The 17,542-nt window shown below is 34.8% G+C and overlaps 1 protein-coding gene across 4 annotated transcripts; it reads left to right on the forward strand.

The window, feature by feature from the left end:
* Positions 1 to 102: 102 nt before the first annotated feature.
* Positions 103 to 16,615, forward strand: LOC120337554 (uncharacterized). 4 transcript variants are annotated; one of them, XM_039405376.2, is made up of 18 exons: positions 103 to 249; positions 1,295 to 1,525; positions 3,380 to 3,466; positions 4,803 to 4,907; positions 5,569 to 5,648; positions 6,809 to 6,922; positions 8,688 to 8,758; positions 9,192 to 9,402; positions 9,826 to 9,954; positions 10,481 to 10,611; positions 11,146 to 11,380; positions 11,868 to 11,981; positions 12,481 to 12,606; positions 13,279 to 13,410; positions 13,796 to 13,930; positions 14,548 to 14,645; positions 14,783 to 14,903; positions 15,997 to 16,615. In XM_039405376.2, exons 2-18 carry the CDS (start codon positions 1,396 to 1,398, stop codon positions 16,069 to 16,071), a joined length of 2,094 nt encoding a protein of 697 aa, XP_039261310.2. In that variant the 5' UTR covers positions 103 to 249; positions 1,295 to 1,395; the 3' UTR covers positions 16,072 to 16,615. The 4 variants fall into 4 exon arrangements, with proteins under 4 accessions (XP_039261310.2, XP_039261311.2, XP_077972934.1 ...); XM_039405377.2 differs by having other exon boundaries at positions 142 to 249; positions 1,389 to 1,525; XM_078116808.1 differs by lacking the exon at positions 103 to 249 and adding an exon at positions 262 to 400.
* The last annotated feature ends 927 nt before the right edge of the window (positions 16,616 to 17,542 follow it).

A 17,542-nucleotide genomic window follows, 5' to 3' on the forward strand; every position in this document is an offset into this window, starting at 1 on the left:
TCCTTTCTTTATCGCAGTGTACTCAATTATGAGTAATTCCCAAATGACTTCCGGGAATTCAAAGAAACGGTCATGGAATTGGTATCAGCGAAATGCCAAAAGATTTCGATACCAGGAAGGAAATAAAAACGTTGCGCATTTTCTCGACACGCGAGTTTGCTTGTTAGTTGACCTGGTGAAAACGACAAGTTTAATTCCACATAGCCAGAAAGATCGAATAATTGCAGCAAGTTGGAGGCATCAATAACGGTATTTATACCTTAGAAATACAGGTTTTGAACCATAGGCCTAGAAATACGTAACCTGTAGCTCAATTCTCTCAATAATTGGCGACCATAATACGAAGACAAAAACAATGTCTGAAATGCTGGCGAAATCCGTAACTCATCCTTCATATTAGGTAATTATAATTTTCAACTGGTTGGAGTACTCAAATTGAGTTTAGAGATTTTTTTGGTTCCAAAATTCTAATAAAATTACACGAACTATAGTCCTAGATTGTACCTATATATTTACGATTGTACCATATTCTCTGTACTCGATGTCGGAAATCAAAGTGAAAAGTTGACCATTGAATAAGGATAAAATTTACATATTTATCCCGGGAGAGAGGAAAGCCGATTTGACGACTTAACCATATGGCGAACCACGTCCTCCCGTCCGGTTACCATTCCATGTCGGGTATGGGATTAGTTAGGTATTTGTTTTTCCGAAGCATGGACTTGATGGTGGAGGAAGCCGTATCCGACCAGCGGTTACGTGAACCACCCGATGGCATGCAATGGCCAATACTTATAGCCTCATGGTCAATATTAAATATCATAAATGACTGAAGATTGTTACTGTGTAATACATGTGCAGGTGTTACGTCACATTCTCTGCCTCGCATTTCAGTACTGCGTGATCGTCATATTATCATTGCGCTTTACAATTACAAATACAGTACAAGTACAGTACACATACAGAGTTTTTAGAAAAATGAAATATTCAAAAATAAACATTGGTGAATATGAATGCCATTATAAATGGTATACAAAACTGATTTGAAAATTCAGAAAAGCTCCCTCGGTGTTTTAACATATGTATTTGGGCCTCCAGAAGTATGTGCACCAAGATGGCGCACAACCTGAACATAGCATGTGTACCAGGTTAGGCTTCACGTTGTGCGCCATAGTATGTGTACCAGGTCAGGGTTCAGGATGTGCGCCATCTTCGTGCACATACTTCGGGAGCGACATGTATTTAATATTTATTGAAAAATGTAAGTTACTAACTTACTGTGTCCTTATTTTAGATTCAAAGACAATTGTTGATATATCATCGCCAACTTTCTGCAATTATATAAACCAAAGAATAATTCAATTATCTAAACTGGTTTTCGAATTGAAGGAAATCATGGTAAAGACTAAAAATCAAAGCAGTGCTAATATGGAGGACGAAAGAATGTCGATGAATTCCTTGGGAAATCTTCATGGTCGAGTAGATTTCTTCGGAATTGAAACCAGGAGAGCAAACAAACCCATATGTGAGCCTACATTATATAGTTTAACAGAAAGACTAATTTAATTCAAAAAACGAAAAAATGTTACGAGTGAAAACTTGAACAAATTTCTGTCGTTGAGTGTTTAATCCCGACATGGGCAAACTACGTCCCGCGGGCCAAATCAGGCCCGTTGGGCACTGTAATCTTGCCCGCCTGATACTGTCACAGTCAAACTAAAACCAAATTTTGATGTTTTAGCTTAAATACCTCAAGGAACTTGTTGAGATTGCGATTAAATTTAGTTTTTACACAGAACATATTGTTTTCCGCATTTGCTTTTGTAACGCTGTAAATATTGTTTATAAAATGTAACTTTTCACGTCACACTCACATGGCCCGTCAGTCTAGATGGGCAAAATTTTTGGCCCCTGGTCAAAATACCTTGTCCACCTTGTTTAACCAGTAGTCTACATCAGCGGCTCATCCTAACCCGTAACATACCATGGATTCCACTTCATACGCTTACTTTTACTACTTGATCCACAATTGATTTAAACCCTAATTGAAAACAGTAGAATGAGTATAGTAAAGTGTAATAAAAAGGGGACAAATGAGACACCAGTTTTAAGGACATCGTCAAGCAGTAAAAATGTATCCATCTTTCCATTTATAACAATGCTAATCACGCAAATATTTGAAATTAAATGCTCGTCCCAGAATCGAAAGCATATCTTAAGCCGTTTCGAATCGATTTTATCTAAACCGCCTTAAAATTCTGAAAGAAAAATAATTTCATTTCTGAATATATCATTGTTTTGGCCGAAATAGGAAATATTTTCTTATTTACTTTCCCGCGCGTTCAGACAATTAGAAAATGATAAATAATGTTAATGCGAACTTCCTTTACTAGCTCACGTACCGGACAGATGACTCAGCGAAGTATATAAACCACAAATTCAATAAACATTCATTTCCATTAGTTGATTTTTGTTGTTAAACTGTAGAAAGGAAATTTTAACCTGAATGCCTGTATTAGGTATTAAACCAAAATCGCGGCTTGAAGGCACGTTTGTGAGCGTTTTGGAAATAGCTGACAGTTATTTTCGTCCAACACTATTCATGCGTAATAAATTGGTTAGGCTTAGCTTTATTGTAACCGCTTTGCATCTTGTTTGAATCATATAACTACAATACAAAATACGATGACAAAAAAAAAAACAGAATTCAATAGTTTATCGGGCTAGCAAATTTTCCAACAATCGGTTAGCAGTTCTGAATAGCTTAAAAAATACATGGTGTGGCAGTAGTTTCCATCAAGTACGCCACAGACTACTTTTTTTTTGTAATTTTGATCAAAATGTTCAAGTGCATATGTATCAAATTGTTGTCCTGTTTTGCACTTTTTATTCGTAATCATTATTAAACCTAAAATATATTTACTTCCGTTGATTGTAAATAATTCAACAGGACGAATATTAGGCCATATATATTTATTCTTAACTCCGATACCTAGTTATTGTGAGAGGCTTCAAGAAACAAGATGGCCACGCCAGGTACGTTAAAAGATATCAAATGAGAAATTTATTTACTTTCTTTCTTTTTAAATTTAGGAATATTTGTCTAAAATATATAAAATAATTAAAAATATAGAAAGCTCATATTACTAATGAATCATCATGTTTGCCAGCTTCTATGCCATGGCAAGACGCCTAGGTAAACAATTTGGATTTATGATAGATATGGAGTAAAATAAATACACGTACGATGCACAACTTGCAATATCAAATTACCCTTGCTATTTGTAATTGCGATTAATTGATAATCTTACGATATTTTATTTGTTTTATTAGTATCGATAAGTGTCGTAGTTATTATAATTATTTTTTCATATTGCAGATCAGAAAATGAAAGTGATGCAAACATGGATATTTATCCAAAGTGTGGCAACAACGTTGATGATTGCATACCTTATATTATTAACAGGTACCTACCATTATCTTGCAAGCCATGTTCCTTAATATAATCGTTTTCGGTAAATTGGTTGGGCCCAGAATTACTCGATTATTTATTCGAAGATAATTAATACTTTCAATTCTATTTTTGAAATTGAGGTAAAAATGCAACCAAAACGAGGTGACGAGGTTGCCTAAATCTTAAATGTGCCTGATTGCTATAGTTTTCTTCGAATGGTTATGTTTTTATTTCTAATTTTAGGCGGTTTAAAATTTCAGTTTTCTTACTCAATCGAATCTTAAAATATATAATGTCGAATTGCACTCAAATTTTAAATATGATTTCCTTTTGGTTGATGCAGGCCCACAAAGGCAAAAAAAAACGGTATTTTAACATATGTTGGGCATACCGTGCTTCCCTGAAAATAAGAAAGACTGGGTCGTATTTCAATTTTCTTCCGAAAACTAACACTAGGGCTTTTTTTGGGGGGAAGGCTTATATTTTCATGTATCAAAAACAAAATTACAAAGTAGAAAATTACGAGATTTTCAAATATACAAAATTTGAAAACCGATATCCATTTACATGTTTTTATTCAGCATAACTGCAAAACATAGATTATTAATCGTTTAAAACGTGTAGAAGAAATTTCGTGTAGACGTGTAGAAGAAATTGCTATCGACTAGGTCAAAAAAAATTTGCGTTGTTGACTAGGTCTTATTTTGAAGGGAGGGCCTATATTAAAATTAGTTCAACATTTCAGGCTAGGTCTTATTTTCGGGGAAACACGGTAGCTCTTCTTGAATGGAATAGCACCGATATTAAAAATATTTCGGAAATATGCATAATAGTGAACTCGTTTGGCCCCAAATATGTGCCGGAACAATTGGAGTCAGTCAGGCCATGTGTAATCGTCTTCAGCGACTTCGAATTGAATTTCTGATGCAATTATTCATGAAAAAGTTACTGCGAAAATTTTTCTACCGCGTAACAAAAACTTCAGTGCATACAATTTACATTACTAATACAGATTGTTAACAGAAGTGTGAATCGACGAAAATTTCCCTACAGTATCACACAATGGAAGTTACATGAAAAAGAAATAGCTTGTTCCAAAATAGTAAACTGTGATCTTACGAATCGGGAATTTTGCTGAGAGACATTTTTTTCATATGAACTAAATTGAATCCTTGTGCTACATAAAATTCTCATTCGATTTATATGTACGGTAACAAATTTAAATTAAAACAACAGTTCGGTGTGTTGGTATAGCACTATGATGTAAACACTGAGTACTACTTTTTGAAAATCTGATGATATCTAATTTGTATTCAAATATTGTTGTGCTAACCATCATTCTTTTTAGTGTGGCTTGCTCCGTTCTTTCCAATGAACTACGACACAGATGATGACGTCGATGATAATACAGCTGCGATATCGAGTTTGCAAAGCAATCTAAACGAAACTGACGGTAGTACTCTAACAGATTATTCAATAGACTAGTGATTTTCGCCGTCAAAATTCATCTTGCCACTCACAATGCTCCAAACGAAACCAATTGCGATAGTCATTTTGATACGAACTTAAGTGATGAAAAAATCTTTGTTGCTACCGGTATCTCTACCGGCACCAAGTTGGCGGCACTAACTATAGGGCATTTCCAAAAACTTGTAACGCATTGTTGTGATTTGGTTTGATAATAATACTAAAGTGAGTGAGCAAATATCCTGGGAATCATGAAAAAAAATAGTCTGAAAATCTTTTAAAATCGTGGGGACCACCATACTATCCGCATGATATATTTGATCATCGTTTCAATTTCGGCTTGGTATGGGATTGTTGCTTTGCTTATTGGACACGAAGTAGGCCTATAAATCGTTGTTGTTGTCTTTGTTGGGGCGTTTGGACTTTTTGTGGTAGTTGTTGATGTGGAAAATCGCTTTTATGCGAAACGAATGAGGGCGATTCGATTGACCAAAAAATAAGGATAAAAGTTCTAGCGACTTCATTTAATTTTGAGTCCTGAAAATGTTGTCCTTCCACTTTCGTGTTTATACATATTCGAGCATTACTAGATAACAGCGAAATGAACTTTACGTTTTATGTGATAGTATTCCTTTATTTTAATTTAGAGCAAGTTAACAATAATACAAATAACATCGATGATTTGGAAGAATGGAGGACGGATACCGATCGAGAAATCGATGAAATGGTGAATTATTATGAATATATCCATCATACAAATCTTCATCAAAGTATTTGCTATAGTATAACTACTAATATTCTCCATTTCTTCATTGTTACTACTATAATGCCCATTTATGCGCACATAAACGATTTGAACCGTACAAAGGCGCAACTAGCGCATAGCACTATAGCTGAGGGTGTTTTGAATATGAAACAAATAAGGTAATTTTAATGCATATTGTGGTAGATGTAAACTGTTCAAAATAGGCGAATGTGGGAATTTAGCGAAAAGGGTTGGAAACCAATGCGTTAGACTATTGCACCTTTATATATATATATGCTAAGTGGACAATTCCAAATAGAATAAACAAATAAAAACCCACTCAGAAAGATATCCAACTAATTCAATGACAACACAAAATACCAGATCGGAAAAATAGTAGTGCAATGATAACCTCACCCTACGATGACACAAAATAGACTTGTTTGGCTTCAAAATCATTTGTAAGTGACTTATGATTAATCTAATTACCGAAAACAATATTTCAGCGACCATTTATGCAAACATAAACTATTCCAGTCATCGACACAACACAATGTGCGCATTTTCCCTTTCCGCGACATCACGTGACGCAGTTTGGTTTCAGATAAACAAACAACATATCATTTGCTACTAATATTGCTCTGATTACCACATCAAAAACGATCATTCGATAAAGTATAAACCCTTTTCACCGACACGAAAAAGTTCAGCGTATAGGTTGCACAACAGCTCTCAGTTCAAATCAACAATAGGCCCTTGTTTATGTGCTATAAATTGCGGGTAATGCAGAATGGTATTTAGGGGGAAATATGAAGTTTGATGACGCTATCGATTTTCAAAGGCAAATATAGAAATTTTGTTTATAATTACATTAAAATTATTCTAAAAAAATTAACATGTCGGTAAAATGGACACATATATATGTTCTCAGAAACTTTTGTATGACAACTGCTTTTGCCGCCAAACCATACACTGAGTATGTGTAAATTATGTCTTTCCCAGAATTTGATTTTAATTGATGAATATTGTACGCTGCAAGCATATTATATAATTTTGATTTCTAAGTCTTGCTTCATAGTAAGTGTTTAGAAGTTCTGTAATTTCACACTAATGACCTATTATTATTTTTTTCATTTCAACAGAATGCTACAATTAACTATCAACAAGATGAAATTGACGAATTATACAATCAAACCGATTACTTAAATCAAACAGTCATCGAGCTTCAATCAGAAATTTATGTGTTGGAAAATAAAGTAAGCAAAAATATCTTGATATGAATTATATATGTTTTTATGATTTTTGAGTTATTACAATGTTGTTTGCAAAGCTGTGAACAGCGACATCAACAAACACTAAACGTAAAAATTTTTTACCTCACCAGTTACCGGAGAATTGATTTGACAGTCAAGTGTATTATAATCCCCGATGCCAAAATGCGATATTGACATGCGACGGTTGGCTAGTGATAAGCTACTATAAGGAAGTGATATAAATAAATAATGGAAACCATTTGGAAACGATACATTGTTTGGGAAGACAAATATATATAGTCCTGTTCTTATACACATATGTTTTCAAATCTCGGTAATGTAGACATGGCATATATCGCCGGATGAGAACAGAAGGGGCCTAAGTCACAATTTTTGAAATTTCACTTTTTTCAATATTTTGGGGTTTTGAGCCATGCTCTACATCAGGGGTCGGGAACCTTTTTGGTCAAGAGAGCCATAAAATATACATATTTTCAATTGCATTTCCGTGCGAGCCATATAACATTTCTTCAATTAATCAGACCTGAAATGTTTACTCGAAAGTCAACACACACAATGTCAATATACATTGAATGTGATTTCTGATGCTGCATGTAGGCGCTGCGGGCCTTGAACGGTTGCTCACCTGCAGCCCAATGTGGAAATCTACGATACTCATCACCCTTTTTCGTTTAGACATCTCCGTAGTGTTTTTAAAACTATATCGCTTTGTGATGTCACAATATATGTTCCAGAATCCCCTTGTTTGTCACAATGCCTCTCTAGTAAATATCTTACATAACATAGACATGTGCTGGACGCGTGTTTTGAAACGTATTGGGAATTTCCTGCCAAATTCGGCTATAAAAGAGTTTGGGATCTCGTAACAATAGTAAGCTTAGTCTTAGAATATTAGATTTTTCTGGGAGCCATATGCCGTCACCAAAAGAGCCATATATGGCTCGCGAGCCATGGGTTCCCGACCCCTGCTCTACATAAAGGTTGTGGTCTTGAAATTCTGAATTTCTCAATAAATTTTTTTTTAGCTGGACTATAATATTTTGTAGAAGTTAATTAAGAACAGAATAGGCCTAAGTTCTAATATGATGGACATGGACATCAGAAATAAAATGTCCGAATCTTACTTCTCTGAGAATTTGTTCAGTGCAACTAAGTCACCTAGTTTTACCTTGCATCTCATACAAAAAATTTCCGTTGTTAAAAACAGAATGGGCCAAAGTTCTTTATGGAGGTAAAAAACAGAACGGAAGTGCCAAAAAATATTGATTACAAAGATATTCCCATTCACATTAAAATAACGAGAGCTCAGGTCTTTACTAAGTGTGAATATCTAAAAATTCAAAAATAACGAAATTTAGAATGGTTTTTTGCGTTTTTTTTTAAACTCAAAATTGTGACTTAGGTCTGTTCTGTTCTAATTCGGCAATATATAGATATATTGGTATGATGAAAATGATGACATTGAAACCGAAAACATCAGCTGAAAAGTTACATGTATATGCCATACAAACTTGGGATGGACAAGTAGACATTTGCAACCGCAAATTGACGTGTCTTAAATTCTCGATTCGCAAGTACATGGTATTTTGGTATCCATAATAAATTGTTTCCTTGATAATGAAGAAATGAACTTATTGAGAAATTCCATATTGTACTTCAAAAAACATTTATGAATTGACATCCGATTTCTTAAATATATAAAGCCTTAGTGTACTACAGATCAAAATTGTTTTTCGAACATTTTTAGACACGTTGGCAACAAATTGAAATTATCGCACTTGCAGTACGATTGGCTGAACTGGAAAAGCAACAAATCGCGTGAGTATACCGTGCAAACAGGAGCATTTATTTATTTATCGCTTCCAAGTGCTGAGCAATGAGAGGTCGTCGTCTAGCCATTCATGTGTACCATGATGATGATATGATTTATCACAAAAATATACCCACGGGTTATAAAGTACATTGGTTGGTACACATAAAAAAATTGGTTGAAATAATCAAACGACAATGTCCTGAAAGTCCGAAATATCATCTTTTATCAATTAATTCATTTATACTATTGAAGCGATGAATCTGCCCCGTGAATACTTTCCGAAAATGACCGAGTTGCTGGAACATATTTGATTTATATGGTCCTCAATAAACAATACTTAATTTGGAGACGAGAATCGATGATTTTAATATTTCTCTCTCTGCATTTAGGAGGCCTTTATTTTCATTTCAATACTCAACTTTGTTATTACATTTCCAGGAACGCTGTAGATGCTGCAGCTGGGATCGCTCGAGCTGACAGAAGAGCTGTTGAGTATGATCGGAGGATTACAGAATTGGAATGCTTCGATAAGAAAATTACAATTCAAGTTGATGACTTGAGTAATAGCACTAAAGAGCAGTTTTGTAACGTGACTAAATCATTGGGAACAATATCCGGTCAAGTGAGGGATAATCAAGAAATAAACGATGTAAGATTTTTGAATAACAAAATATGTATTGAGAGAGCTTCGCAGTATTTCTGAAAAGGATAGTTTGCATACTTTGAATACCTCCAATAGAATAATTACGTCAGTTTCGTTCTAATAACAATATGTATGTAACCAACTGCGAAAATTTCATTTTCATCGATTAACATAGCCTTCGATATCGAATATTCAATTAACGAAAGCTAAGCAAAACCCTGCATTGTTTCTTGGCTGACGTAAATGACTTATGCAATGTTTTGAAGAATAGATATTATAATGAACAATAAAAAATATATACGATATACTTCACTTTTGATTTGCTGCTATTAGTAAATGAATTGGTGAATAAAAAATTTCAGACAAAATGCCGATTATGTGAAAAAAATATTCAATTTTAGCTACACTCAGAATCTTTCTTTTTCTCAGATTAGGGACACGATCACAACGGCAAAATTTGAAGAAGTGAATGACACACTCACTCAAATATTATCTGATATTGACAGTATCGAAACTCAGCAAGACGTTGATGAACAAAAGCTGCAAGACCTAAACGAGGTGAAGTTGCAATTCAACATTCAAGTAGTTGTTGACTAAATTTTAGTAGAATCAGGTTTTGTTGAGAAGGCGGTAAGATGACCTCGGCTTCAAGCTCTACATCATGACGCTATTGGTTATTCTCTACCTACGACCTCTTGACTTACGAAAACGTGAATAACATTCTCAAAAAAATTGCACAAAGTCGAACATGGCAGTCAATAATAATAATTTATTTCCTCACAATACTGAGAATACGAACTATACTTACACAAATTTAAAAATATCGCAGTCCAGGGTGAAAGAAGACGCCGGAAACCAAATTTCATTCTTTGAAAGCGCTATTTATTATAATAAATAATGAATTCCGCTAATCATATTATCACTATTCTCATAACCTTAAATGAAATGAAAAATTGATGCAGCTGAACCAAAACACACTAAAAAAGTGGTAAAATATCCTAGGACTTTACAAACTTCAAGTAACCATGCCTCAAGTGTTGTTTGAAAGTCATACCACGTGGTTTGAATTTTTGTTATTTTTCAGACATTTATAAACGAAACACAGGATCTTCAAAATCAAATAACAGAGTTACATAATTACACAGTGCAAGTTGCGGGAAATCTTGAACAAGCGATTGAAAATCAGATCGACCATGCTATATGGGCTGTTAACAGGTAAATAAAATTGTTCGTTACGTTTACGTTTTTATTTATTTATCCCGAACCAGGATTTTAGGGTAAAAACAAATGAAACAAATAGCACCGGTGTTTTTTCTCACAAAATGCTATTGATAAAACTGTTTTTGCGGATGACCTGCTTTATAAGGACGTTTGTAAAAGGTATGGATACTACAGTACCTAAACCTTCTATACGTACTGACTATCTCGTCCGTATTTTATATGCCTCAAGTCTCGTAGACTTCACGGAATTACTTGGTGGTCAGTCGTTTATGTTAACATGGCATTGCATAGTAAATTTTAATTTCTGATCATTGTAGTAGTGAGACACAACGTCTGTCATCTTTCTCTTTATGCGGTCCTGTTGAAGTGTAATTGTTATATAATACGATACGAATATTGCATTCATGACGTTATTGATTTGTGCAAACTTGAAGTACAAATTGGTCGAAGATTTGTAAGTCCCGGGTTGATTTATAAATAGTCCATTGCTGAAGAATATCGTTCGACTTCCAACATTCTGATTTTCAGCTTCAAAGAGCAGGACGATATGAGAGAAGCTGCAATAGAAGCAGAACGTATAGAAAGGGAATCTGGATTGCTGAAGCTTCAGTGTTCATTAGATGAAGTAAATCAAACATTGAACAGCAAAATCGATTCAACCGAACAATATTTGGAGGACTGGACCATGGAACAAGTTAACTTAACAAGACAAATGTTAGAAGATGACGTAGGACAATTGCAGAGTCTTGTGGAAGACACAAAAGTATGTTAGAAGTTGGGACATTTCGAAACGAACCATTGTAAATATTGATTTTGGCCGGCATAAAAGGCACAAAATGTTTTTAGTGAGTAATGATGATAATAAGGACCTCCTGAAGTATGCGCACCAAGATGGCGCACAACCTGAGCTCAGGTTGTGCACCAGGTTAGGGTTCAGGTTATGCGACATCTTGGTGCGCATACTTCAGGATATGATGATAACTATTATTTCATATTTGAAATAATCTTTTTTTTTATCATTTGACAATCCATTTCAAAAGTTGAACACTATCCCACATATGGTTGTTACAAATTCTCATAAATCATATATCATTAAGTTATCAGAGTATACCAATACAGATAACAATTTGTGAGAAATATTCAAGTTATCTTCCTTTTAAGTTCGATTTTTTAATGCATCTTCATTATTGATCTGCAACATATATATATATATATATATAATAATAATAAAATAACCTTTTCTTGTACAGATTAACATGACCAAACTCATTGATGCCACTGCAGACAATTTACAAGAAGAAATAAATGAAACCAACATTGTCGTAAAGAAAGAAGCAGCGACAAGAGAATTACAATACGTTCATGTGAGTTCAAGTCAATGATTGTGATATACTCGTTGGCAGGACTAATTTTCGTCCTCTCGAGATTAGCACCTGCGAAATTTTTATTCCGATTCACAACTCACGGTGGGACAAAAAATATTTCCTACGCCAGCTCTTCCCCAACTACGGCATAGCACAATTGTTACAGCTGAAACTTTGCGTTTGAAAAGATTTGTTGTCTCTTTTAAAAATTTAGACTCAAACTATTCAGTTTTAGAATTGTGAAATTCATACTTGAAGTGTCGAAGCCAAATTTTGATTCCGGTTCCGACTTTGGGAAATTTTAAAACAGAGATTTGACCCCGACTACAAACCAACCGACCCAAGTTAAACTTTTATTTCCTCACTAATTTGTTTGTTCACAGTCCCATTGATAGCTAGTGCGTTTTGTGAAGGCGAAAATGTTGGCGTGCAAGCCTACACTGTATATTTGACGTTATGATGAATGATTACATTGTTAAAAATATAGTTTTGTTTTTAGTTATGTGATCAGATTCATATTGTGAACGCGGAAGTCAATGAAACCAACGAAGCTTTGGCGTCAAACGTTATAATTTTCACTGACGACATAAATCAACTTAACCAATCAGTAGAAGATCTACAAACAGTATGTTCAACAATTTTGCAAAATTACTTCTTTTTGAATTTACAGCACAAAACGAGGTCCAATGTATTCAATTGCATGATGCTGTATGTACTTCCTGTGGAAGATTTCCCTCCCATTCAATACAGTTTTATAAAACATTTTCCTGGAAATAGAAAAAATATGACATGAGGGTTAAATAATATTCAAGAATTAAACAATTTTTACTTGCGGATGAATACAAATTCAGATGGCTGTCATTTATAACATAAGTATACTGGTTACCCAGATAATTGGTATCTTGTCCAGCGCACCCACTTATTTCGTTTCGTTGATTTTTATTTTTCTGCAATACAATTTCAATATGTGGGAAATTCCGTTATTTAAAAAAAGCTTTCATAAGAGAAAATAATAAAGACATTGTATATATATAGTAAACAAACATGAGAGATACTGATATATTGACGCTGAACATGTTATTTTTATGCTTATTTAAATAAATCGGGTGGCAACTGACTCTGATGACCCCTAAAGGTCGTATCTTTGCCTCCCAGTCATGTATTGAAAACGTCTGTTTATTTGATATTTATATATGTATGTATATATTGTTTTCTGGGTTTGACGAAATAAACTCTCTCTCTCTCTCTTTCTCTGTCATATATCCATTCCTCTTCCTAACTGTAATTGGTTTTCAAGATACAAGCAAACCACACCACTGAAATAAAAGTTCTACAAGACGGGTTGTTTGACCATGAATTAACATTTGTCATGACACAACGATCAACGACACAGAGTCTTATTCAACTTCGAAATGAAACCTGTGAATTGGTGAGTATATTGCTTATACGTCTCTGGACGCTGTATATGTATGCACCTACATCCATGTCATCACAGATTTCAATCGACTTAAAAATTAGATCGCAGAAACGTATTCTAGCATGAAATAGTACTATGCAACGAAACTCGCACTATATACAAGTGCCCTCCAGAATTCGTACTAGGACTCAATGTCACCTTTACACGCGAATGGATGGATATTCATATCAAATTATTTTTTACTTTTTGAAATTTGGTTCAAATTTCTGATATTAGTTGAGTAATCTCCGAGTCTATTTTAAGCATTGCTTTTTTGCTGTAGATCAGATAATCCATAGGTTTTGGGGCTCTGTAATTTTAAAAAAACAATTTTTAACTCGAGGCAACTTTTATGCAGCAAAACGAAATTTCATCGATGGAAAAGGAGCATAAATTATTTGATAACAGAATGGATAATGCAGATAAACGACTTACTGCTAATAGACGTGAATTCAAAGAAGATATCGTGAATGTCAAGGCGGACTTCACCATTGTAAGTTCGTTCGATATTGCGAAACAGATGTTTTACTGGAGCCAACAAAGGTTTCAATGTGTTTGCTGTCGCCATGTGCTTCTTTACGACTTTAGTTATTTTGACACTTCATTTTAACCAATGTACGTACAATTGCTTTTAAACTTTCACAGTGGCTAGTAAAGCAAGTAACTTCCACTTTGATTATAAAGATGTTATTTAAAATGTTTCATCAGTTTCTAGGGGGAAAGTAGAAGTGCCCATATTAATATATATGTGTGAATGCACATGGCCATCAAATACGATTGTGAAATATTGGATGATAAATCAATTATTTTGACAAAATACAACTTCCCTCAGCTTATTTCAAATATCTCATAAGGGATTTCGTTTATCTAAATTCTCTTCCACATTGCTATCCATACACTGTGGATATTCCAGCTTTTGGGCGAAGTTACTAACCATGAAATTCCCGGTTTGTGGGATTTCCCTTCCCTGCAGATGCCACGAAGTGTTTGTAGTTTTTTTATCAGTCGCTATCTAATATCATCTATTTCTATATTATCATTAGTCTTTTATCAGTAAACTTTTTGGTTTTAGTTGAGTTTATATAGCTGTTATATATTCCTTTTATTTAGTCTATCGCATTACTGAATCAAAGCAACAACGATGCTCTACAAAGTGCCATAGATGCAGAATTAGCGGTTGCACAGCTTGTAACAGATCTCGGCGAGAAGTAAGTAGAACTTCTGCTGTAATAAATGGAAATAAAGGCAAAAAGTACTGCTGGCTAAGCAAAATTTATTATTATTAAGACTAAAAAATTATTTCAATGTATACAAATTTACGAAATATTCCATTTCGTTTTTTAAGCATTCCCGAATTGTATGCTGCAATTATGGCAATATTGCCTGAAGCGGGTACTCCAAGGCCAACCGGAGCACCTCCGCCGGGTACGCGTCCTGTCGCCGAAGCCGATTTCCAGCCACCACCTGTAAGTTTGTAATAAATATCTATGTCTGAATAGAAAAAATTGTGAAAGATTCTTTTTGTATATATTAAAGTTTCCATTAGCACAGTGGTCCCTAACCTTTTATGGGTCTCGGCCCCCTTCTGGCGCCCAAAACTGGACGTTTTGGATTGTGTTGTATTTTTACGACCTTTTATGGAATGCAAAAACAACCAGAGACAAAAAAAAGTCCAAGCTTCTTAGTATACGACTAATGGAAATTTTGCGCTTGGGTCTGCCTCACAAGGTTTTTTATATTAGGCACAGTCTTTAATACAGGTAGACGAATGTCACTGTGAACATCAAAACGGTTTTCAGATTTTTTTTTTGATGGTAACAAGATCAGAAAAACCAGATTCGTACATATAGACTGTGACAAATTATACCATCAGTGAAAAAGTTTTTTGTGCTAAGCAAGGTGTAAGAATACGAAATGCCACTCCATAGCTACATTCAAAAGCGGGCTTTCCCTCCGGCAGAACCCCGAATTTGGCCAATGTTGTTTTCTTGTCAAATCTAACTTGCTTGGCAGCCAAGAAACCGATGCCAACGTCTTTTACCCGGAGATAAGTTTTTGTCCCAATGGTTTTGAAGTTTAGATGGACGTAATGATTCATTGCTCGTGCTCTGTCATCTCGATTTACTTTGGTAAAGCCAAAGCCAATGTAATATTCATTCCATTTTTGTATTTTGGGCATTATGATCAAACAATTCACGTATAGTCATATAGGAAAGTGAATTCACCCTGTATTCGTAAATAACCCATTCAGATGATTAAACTCAGGGAACTCCTGAACGGGGGATTTTAGTTTGAAAGAAAAGTATGCAAATGAAGTTGCTTTATGATCAATAGTTGGCCTTGTATCGTGGCCCCCTTGGACTGCTTCGTGGCCCCCTCTAGGGGGCCATCGGCCCCCGGTTGAGAACAACTTATTAGCATATCTGTTCAAAAACAGGGTAATATTTATAAATGGAGCTCGCTCATTGAAAAGTTTTTAACTATGCGGCGAGAGTGAGTAAAAGAATTCTATGTAGACACATAACAGGCGTTTCTGATTTAAAATTTTATTTTTACCAGGGTACAACTGATGATGCGGGAACTACTAACCACGATTATGATTATGAATACAATTTCTCAGACTCGGAATCATGAAGTAAATTACTGACACTCAGTTTTAAAATAGACAATACCAGCATTCCACTACCACTTTGCCTTTCAACAATACTTCCAAACGCGTTCGCAAACAATAAATACCATCATAGCCACCGATATTGAAATAGATCGGGTGCAGTAGATGCACTGTTTTCGTGATATAGAGAATTTACTTTCATATAGCGAAATAGCAATATCCATTCCTCTTAATTGTTGACAATTTTGTCAGCGATGATTTCTGGCGCTTTAATCGTCATTTTACTGAGATATATATATTGATCTCAACAAGTAATGGGCTAACTACACATATCACTACTACTAGGACTCCCGTCAGTTGGAAAATAGTCTACGTATATTGATATCGGTATCTGCCTTTCAACACTGAATTCTGCCTATAAATTTGTCAAAAGCAAGTACCGTACAAATCGGGTCATACAGCATATATGATTGTTCTGCTTTTTTACGTATTAATATTATTTATTATTAAAATATTTTAATCACTGTTTACACATATTGTCATCAATAAATGCGAGTATTCTAATCATTTTTGTTTATAAAAATATTTTTTTGTTTTAGTAGTAGAACGTATCACAAATATTTGTCGTTTTGTCATTTCTGAATCTTTGACATTAAACTCTGTATTGTGTCAACGTGTAAACAAAATTTTGATGCCCACAAGTAAAAGTTCGTCGCAATGAAAGCAATCGAAAATATATCGTGCAAAACGTTTGACTCGCTAGCGGTACATTGCTTTTGGCGTTTCTGGAAGAAGACTGCGAACACGGCCCATTTACCATCAGGCAGGGTCGACTGAAGCTTAGGGTCAAAGCTAAAGCTCCAGTAGTCTCGACATTCCATTTAAAATTATTCATACTAAGTCTTTTTTAAATTGACAGTATATAAATGAAGACGTGCAGCACTTATATAAGGGGGGTCCAAGGTTTCCGAAACACCTATGCTTATGAATTACCGATTAACGTTTGAAATGCTATGGTAAATTTTTTCAATGGTTTCAAAAGAGTTTGTGATGGAATTACACTCTGGTAGTATTGTATTTATCCACCGCCTCTTAATCGTATCAAAGTTACTTCCATCAGCTTAAATTGTCATTTCAGAATTCTAGATTTAAATATTGTTTTTCCAAACGGCATTGTATGCAGAAACATAATTGACTGCAGTAGCATCTAATCAGTGGCGTATCTAAGGTATGGCAGCCAGGGCTCCCGCCATGGGCGCCGTTTGGGTAGGGGCGCAAAAACGGTGTTTTAGTTTTAAAATGTTCCAATAATATAATTCGGAATTAAAAATATCAGCAATTTGTATTTAAACATTAACGTAATTCCAACAAAAGCTGTTAATAAAAATAGTCGGTCAACGATCAAGGGGGCGCATTTTCAAACGTTGCCATGGGCGCCATTTTATGCAGATACGCCACTGCACCCAATTATCGTATACCCCCAAAAATACGCTA

Source organism: Styela clava, chromosome 10 (genome assembly GCF_964204865.1).
Source record: "Styela clava chromosome 10, kaStyClav1.hap1.2, whole genome shotgun sequence".
In the NCBI taxonomy this organism is placed as follows: domain Eukaryota; kingdom Metazoa; phylum Chordata; class Ascidiacea; order Stolidobranchia; family Styelidae; genus Styela; species Styela clava.

What these genes read in the sequence shown, in the direction of transcription:
- LOC120337554 (XM_039405376.2), top strand. Translation starts at nt 1,396, where the DNA reads ATGGTAAAGACTAAAAATCAAAGCAGTGCTAATATGGAGGACGAAAGA. An exon ending in CAATCTAAACGAAACTGACG is followed by an intron (nt 4,908 to 5,568) that starts GTAGTACTCTAA and finishes ATTTTAATTTAG; the next exon opens with AGCAAGTTAACAATAATACA. An exon ending in TCAAGGCGGACTTCACCATT is followed by an intron (nt 13,931 to 14,547) that starts GTAAGTTCGTTC and finishes CCTTTTATTTAG; the next exon opens with TCTATCGCATTACTGAATCA.